Raw genomic sequence first — 7497 nt, 5'->3', positions numbered from 1 at the left:
GTTCAAAAACTAAAGGAATAATATGCCACCTAATATATCCTTCAAGCCCCTCAAGTGAAATACACAGCAATGGAAAAGTTATTTTATTTGTATTTAATGTGTTTATTTGATATTATAAGATGCAGCAATGTTTATATCAGTATGTCAGTAAAACTTTTAATAACTGCTGGGGATGAAATCAAAGAGAGAATAATTCACTGCTACTACATTATGGACAGCATGCTCCCTCTTGTGGTCAATGTTGAGAATTACTGCATGTTTTGTTTGTTTGAGTTGAGTTTTAATATCACTTCTTAAGGAATTAATGAAATAATAAGTCCTGTTTGTTTCTGACTCCCCTTGAAGCCCTAGACTGCTGTGTGGTGTTTAACACTTGTGTAATTCTTCAGTAAAGTCACTGTCTCAGCTGATACACAGCACTGTCTCCAGCCTATGGCTCTTTAATGAGTTCAGAGTGAGGGGGAGATCAGTGACGTGCCCAGCCTGGGCTCTGGGAGAAGCTCGGAGCTTCAGCCCCTTTTCTCTCGGTCTGCTGGAGGTTCTGATACAGAAATCCCTGGATTGGAAACATAAAATCTGGGAATTCGGGAGTCAGGATATCCTGAAAATGATTTTTTTATTTTTTAAAGAAGTAGCGCGGCTTTGACCTTGACGTGATTTGAACACGCAACCTTCTGATCTGGAGTCAGACTCGCTACCATTGCGCCACAAAGTCCTGGCGCAGTGCATGCTTGTTATGCAATCCTAGAGTGCACAGCAAGCATGCCAACACGGTAATGCCGACGCTGATACTAGGAAAACACTCTGTATCACCAGGGTCATGGGAAACAGATTCTCAGCTTTAAAAGTAAAGAAAACATAAAACAATGCGATTTGCTTTTATAATGTTCATTATTTGAAACGTGGGCATAAACACAGTTGTACTGGCTAGGAATCGTCTCTGGTCAATTACTTGGAAAGCAGCTATGCTGACCAATATATCACCAATAGGGAAAAGCTGGCAGTACTGAGTGACACAGAAGATGGATTCTCTCAGCGCGTCTCCTCTGAATGCGCACTGGCACAAAGGGGCTTTTCTCATCTAATGACGTGACAGAATGCAATAATGTATTGGGTTAATTTACCAACAAAAGAAACATAAATACATGTGTATGTATTTATTTGTGAATAAACTATCTTGCTTCTACGATGGGACTGGAGACCTTACATCCACAGTCTAATGATCGGCCAACCCCAGAGAGACTTTGTCTTGACCAGGGATTAATATAATCTAAAACACAATCACGAAAAGGCGTTGTCTTTTTAAGAATTAAACCTGCCAGACCGAACTCAGGCTAACATTCAATCAATCAATTAATTAATCATATATATTTTCTATAGCGCCCCATATGCGCTTCACAAAATCTATTTAAAAACAAGAACATATTTAATTGTAAGCCTGGTCGAACAATGGAAGTCTTCAGTGTTATTTTAAACAAAGAGTGCTTTCCACGATTTAACATGCATTTAGACAGAATATTAAGCATGTTTATTTATTTATAATACTAGACCCTGTCTTAATACTGTATTACATTCTGAATATGAATATAGCTGGATTATTAATTGTAGATAATACATAGAATACCAGATACATATTTAGCATTAAAAAGATCAGTGCGGTATACTGTAATGATGCTCCAGTCAGTCTGCCCGGACTGCACCTGAACCATGTTAAAAACACGAAGCCCCTAATAAGCTAATTTGTAAAAGTTAGTAAAGAGTTGCGCTAATATAACGAAGCTAAATTTGAACTCCTAGCTGTAGCAACGAGAGAGGGCGAGAGGGCGGGGCAGAGAAGGAGGGGGAGACGCTGCTAGGCAACTGGCTCGTGAACATTCCACTCAGCTGAGCAGAGACCGTTAGGATTTAAAAATACGAACGTTCCGAGCGGCGTTAGGCGCTTCGTTAAATTAACACACCGTTGCTGGCATTTTAATTTTGAAGATAACCATATTTTAAATACTCAAATAGCACTGTATTAAAAAAAATACTTCAGTTCCAGAACGTTTTCCAACAAATAAAAGGAAGTGTGTATTTATAATAAGTATATTTGTTATGATATTAACACTAAACAAATGTGCTACAGTTTGGTGTATAATTTATTTGTTTATTAAATGTTGTAGTATTTCTTTTTTAATATTGTATTGTTTTCACAAAATAACATCCATACATTATCAGTTCATCTGCTAGAGTAATCAAATCACTCATATTACTCGTCAGTAATTCATACATAGACACGCTGTGGTAACTTCAAGAAGTTAAAATGTAAGGCTGGATTCAAGTTTAACCAAAGAAATAAGTAAATACATTAATAACGACATGAAACAAAAATACGTTTTGGTAGCTCATACGTAGGCCTATTTAAATTACAAAATGCGACCTGTTTTAGAAATTGATTTATATACTACCTGCCATTCAATTCTAAATTATATTTAAAACTGTTTGAGGGGCAGACTAGCATAGATGATTTCTAAAATCCATTAATATGTTAAACTATAACACCACATTAGCACTCCGAGATAGAAATTGATCATTTGTAAAGAATTAGCTGTGAGATTTTTTAGATAAATAATCAGAATTATGGATGCATGGATTTTTGATTAAAATATACCCACATGTATTTTTGTTTCATGTTGTAATTTTTTCATTAATTTCATTTTAACCTCTTGCTGGTGCCACGGCTTGTCTCTGTATCAATTCACTGATATTTGAGGTTTTGTTTAGTACACACTAGCAGGTGATCTGATAATCTTATTGATGTTATTTTGTGAAAACAATAACACGTTAATACTGTGCTACAAAAAATGACTCGCCGTGTTGTAACTTGTGCGGGTGATGTCATGGGTTGTCATGGCAGCGCCGATCATCACGGGAGGGGTTATCAGTGGTTGTCGGAGAAACGCTGGAGTTCCGCTGGCTTCCGAGGTATCCAACCCGAATATCTAAATCAATACAGTGACAACAAAGGAATGTGACATATAAACCTAATGACTACATTAATGAAGCAGTAATACACGACAGGGTGTGTGTGTTATCATGAGGTAATATCACCACGCCTTGGGTGCGTTGGGAGGCACTAGACGAAGTCGAGTTCTTCAACCGCCCAGGAAGTGGTGATATATCTCATGATAACACACACACCCTGGAGTGTATTATTGCTATTATTAAATGGGCCTAGGAGTGTGTTGTTGTTGGTAAATAAAGAAGACTTTAAACTTTATTTTAATAACTTTTATTTATGTCACCTTCCACTGAGAGAAGTAGTTCCACAGTAACTAAAAATGGTTAGATTAACCATTAAATATTTGATTTTAAACTGTTTTGTAGAATATTTTCTTTTTCGGGGCTTCGCTAATAGTGTCTTGTTTAGGCTTTGTAGATATTGAAGTGGATCATTGTTTCAACGTGTATTATTATTTATTTCTTAGCAGACGCCCTTATCCAGGGCGACTTACAATCGCAAGCAAATACAAATACATTCAAGTGTTACAATATAAGTCATACAATAAGAACAAGAAATACAATAATTCTCAAGTGTGACAAACCACAATTCAATAATACAGCAGATAATAGTGAAAGTTACATCAGGATATGATTAAATAGTGATAGTTACATCAGGATATGATTAAGTACAAAATACTACAGATTAAACACTTGGCAGATTACAATATTCTGAGGTACAGGATTAAATGCAGTAAAATAGGGGGCAGATAAGAGCAAAATAAAGCATATTTAAATGAAGGGTGATAGTGTCCCAGGATACAACAGAGGAGTTCTACAGGTGCTGTTTGAAGAGGTGAGTCTTAAGGAGGCGCCGGAATGTGGACAGGGACTGGGCAGTCCTGACATCTGTTGGAAGGTCATTCCACCACTGCGGAGCAAGGGTGGAGAAGGAGCGGGCTCGGGAGGCAGGGGAGCGTAGCGGAGGTAGAGCCAGTCTTCTAGTGCAGGCGGAGCGGAGAGGTCGAGTGGGGGTGTAGGGAGAGATGAGGGTCTGGAGGTAGCTGGGTGCAGTCTGATCAAGGCATCTGTAGGCTAGTACAAGAGTCTTGAACTGGATGCGAGCGGTGATCGGGAGCCAGTGGAGCGAGCGGAGTAGTGGAGTAGCGTGGGCGAAGCGAGGTAGAGAGAACACCAGGCGAGCAGCAGAGTTCTGGATGAGCTGGAGCGGACGGGTGGCGGACGCAGGGAGGCTAGCCAGGAGGGAGTTGCAGTAGTCTAGGCGGGAGAGTACCAGGGCCTGGACCAGGAGCTGGGTAGCATAGTTGGTGAGGAAGCGTCGGATTCTTCGGATGTTGCTCAGGAAGAATCTGCAAGTGCGTGCCAGAGTGGAGATGTGCTTTGAATAAGAGAGGCAGGGGTCCAGGGTGACTCCAAGGTTCTTAGCTGAGGAAGAGGGAGAGAGTGTGGTAGATTCCAGAGGAACAGAGATAGAGAGATCAGAGGAGGGGGAGGAGGAGGGAAAGAAAAGGAGGTCAGATTTAGAGAGGTTGAGTTTGAGGTGATGCAAGTGCATCCAGGAGGAAATAGCAGACAGACAGGTAGAGATACGGGAGGAGATGGTGGAGTCAGAGGTGGGGAAGGAGAGGAAAATCTGAGCATCATCAGCATAGAAATGGTATGAGAAACCATAGGATGCGATGAGGGGGCCCAGGGAGCGGGTGTAGAGAGAGAACAGGAGAGGACCCAAGACTGACCCTTGGGGGACTCCAGTTAAGAGAGGGTGAGGTGTGGAGGTTGCTCCACGCCAGGTTACCTGGTAAGTGTGGTTGGAGTAGGAGGAGAACCATGCCAGAGCAGTGCCAGAGATCCCCAGGTCAGCAAGAGGTGTATGTCTGGGTCTTGTCCAGTAGATGGCGCTGCTGCTGCTGCTGTTGTGATGTTTTGTTTAGCAGAATGCAGTTCACTTACCGTGTTACAAACGGGACGGCGCTGCACAGAGCGGTACAAACTGTGCAATTAAAATCTCCGGTAGTACTACAGACGGGCCGCCGATAGTCATCTCTGATTAACCCAACATGAATATAAATACAAACTCAGTCCGTTTCAAAGAGCACTCAGAGTGACGGCGCCGGAGAGTCTGCGAGCAGGTTTAATAATATGAATGTGCTTGATCGAGACTCGCATCAAACTCAGCGTCCTCTATATAATGTAAACACATTACACAATGGGTTGCCAGCGGGTGAAGTGAATTCAGTTCCAATAATACCGAGCTCTCTTTCTCTCTATATAGATATATATATCTAGTTCTCCTGTTTTACCAAAACAGCTCAAAGAATGGAACTTCTGGTTCAGACTGGTGCGCGGATCTAAAGATTCCCCACATCGGGTGTACCGGTTTGTTATGGAACATGTTTCGTAAAATGAGTTTATCCAGTAACAGACTATATAAACCACAGTGAAAACAAACATGCAGAACATATTGCCAAGTAGTGGTTTGTTTAACTAGTTCCTCAGTAAAATAAGACTCATGTGTACACACAGTATTTAGAACTGAAAAGCTAAACTAATCCCTTACTTGGAGCTCTCACCAGGGACCACTTCCAGTAAAAGATGTATAAACCGCAGTGAAAACTATAAAAACTTGCATTCATAACAGAAAAAAACCAGCCCATATAAATCTACACACTTTTTGTGATGCTATAACATGGTATTATATATAAGGAGTGTTGATAATTTCACCCTAAACTTTGCATACTGAAAGTAGCATGTCAAAGCAAGGAGGAATATAAAAATAGGGTTACAGCTCCATGGAGGAGGAAAGTCTTTGCCCCGGGTTCACAATTAATTAATGAAGAGTCCTTGAATAACACACCATATTGAGAATGGCCTGATCAGGAAACAAGGAAAGCATTCAATGCAGTAAGAGGAGAGAATCCCATTAACATGGCCATTCTGACACACACCAATATATAATCTATGTAGAATTAGTCAAGCACCCAGCAAAAAAAAAAAAAAAAAAACACACACAATCCAAACAGTCTTTACAAGCAAGATTTTTATTTATCAACACACACTTTTGGGCATTTTCCAAAAATATACAACTCCAGCTACAAAGACAACCACTGAACACACACCCATTGCAGCTCCCAGATGGGACCACACATTGAATTGGCCTGCAAGAGAAGAAAGAAATAGTTAGTGGAATATAAAGAGATAGTTATATATTTTACTTGAACTGCAATTGTGTTCACATCATGCATATTACCGCTTCTAGGCATAAAGTGAAGGGATCCATCTCTCTTCAGCTCAATTGGGCCAGAAGACACAAATGCCTTTACTGCACAACCATCCATCCCTTCAGCACTACGACCTACAGGAGGAATTAGGAGGAGTCCATCAAAACAAATGGACAAAAATGCATGCAAAATGTCCCCCCTCCCCCCAACAGACAGAGCTCTTACCAAGCCTCTGTTTCCCTGGAATGCACCGTCTGCTACAGAGGCTGTCTGATGGCCGGTTTGAATCACATATCACAACACTGCAGTGGAAGTAAATCTGAAAGACAGCACACCTTGTCAAGCAAAACTAGCATCAATTGATCAGGCAGGACCATCGTCCAATGAGGATTACTGAATTGAAAAACAAATATATTGCATCATAGTAAGTGTTTCTTGCAAAATGTGCAGTTATATGTTTTCATTCCAACTCACTAAAGATTTGAGCACAGCGACTACTTGCTGCTTGCAAAGCAATCCAAACCATGTATTGTGGTACAAGACCCCCATCCCAACACTCCACTTTACCTGTCCTTTCAGTGCATCCCGGCCGCTTGTGAAGGAAAACATTTTCACTTCAAACCTCTTCAGATGGGATGGGAACAGCACTCTTGCATTGCTGGAGACTGGGTGAAAGATGGTCAAGTACTCATCTGCAGAGTTCTCACAGCTAGGAAGAGAAAGTAGGTCAGGAGCACATCAGCCACAACTCCAATTCCTAGGTTTTGTAGCAGCAATATCATATTCCTGCATCTTACCTGTCCACAACAACATCCCACTTGGGAGAGCTATTCCTGTCAGCAGAATAGTTTGCCCAGCAGTTCTCCAAAAACAATTCAGCCTGTGGATCCCTGACTGAAATGTTGATTCAGTAGTTAGTACAAATATTTATTGTAGAGAATGTGGAGTATGCGATTTTACAGAAAAGTATGCTGTATATACACATTCATTTGGCATCAAACCTAACTTGGTTTGAGAGTTCGCTGCCTGGCCGACTGGACGAGGCTGAGACCCCCATTGATAAAACATAAAAATTGTTATTAAGAAAGGTGGAGATGGGGAGGTGGTGGGTTACGATAAAATCAAAATGCAACTAAGAGATAAGTGAAGAGGGTATTTATAGTGCTAACAATTTAATTAGCTAATGTGTAAATTGAATGATTCAATTTGGTGATGCGGAGATTGGTGTCTGACCCTCCTCCCGAACTTTAATTATAAATTTCATTAATCGTACGACATG

At 40.8% G+C, this 7497-nt stretch overlaps 1 protein-coding gene and 1 non-coding gene across 2 annotated transcripts; both read right to left on the bottom strand.

The window, feature by feature from the left end:
- Positions 1-643: 643 nt before the first annotated feature.
- trnaw-cca (transfer RNA tryptophan (anticodon CCA)) lies at positions 644-715 on the bottom strand. The gene has a single exon. It is a non-coding gene; the product is annotated as a tRNA-Trp (tRNA).
- Positions 716-6020: 5305 nt separating this feature from the next.
- On the bottom strand, positions 6021-7058 carry LOC131705268 (zona pellucida sperm-binding protein 2-like). Its single transcript, XM_059007653.1, has 5 exons — positions 7016-7058; positions 6786-6927; positions 6444-6537; positions 6248-6352; positions 6021-6155 (listed from the first exon to the last, which is right to left on the bottom strand). Exons 2-5 carry the CDS (start codon positions 6825-6827, stop codon positions 6046-6048), a joined length of 351 nt encoding a protein of 116 aa, XP_058863636.1. The 5' UTR covers positions 6828-6927; positions 7016-7058; the 3' UTR covers positions 6021-6045.
- Positions 7059-7497: the final 439 nt, after the last annotated feature.

This window comes from Acipenser ruthenus, chromosome 35 (assembly GCF_902713425.1).
Source record: "Acipenser ruthenus chromosome 35, fAciRut3.2 maternal haplotype, whole genome shotgun sequence".
Classification (NCBI taxonomy): Eukaryota; Metazoa; Chordata; class Actinopteri; order Acipenseriformes; family Acipenseridae; genus Acipenser; species Acipenser ruthenus.
The sequence above is the reverse complement of the archived record's forward strand: the minus strand, read 5'-3'. Positions and strand labels throughout refer to the sequence as shown.

What these genes read in the sequence shown, in the direction of transcription:
- LOC131705268 (XM_059007653.1), bottom strand. Translation starts at nt 6,827, where the DNA reads ATGTTTTCCTTCACAAGCGGCCGGGATGCACTGAAAGGACAG. An exon ending in GGGATGCACTGAAAGGACAG is followed by an intron (nt 6,538 to 6,785) that starts GTAAAGTGGAGT and finishes GCTGTCTTTCAG; the next exon opens with ATTTACTTCCACTGCAGTGT. An exon ending in TCCAGGGAAACAGAGGCTTG is followed by an intron (nt 6,353 to 6,443) that starts GTAAGAGCTCTG and finishes TTCCTCCTGTAG; the next exon opens with GTCGTAGTGCTGAAGGGATG.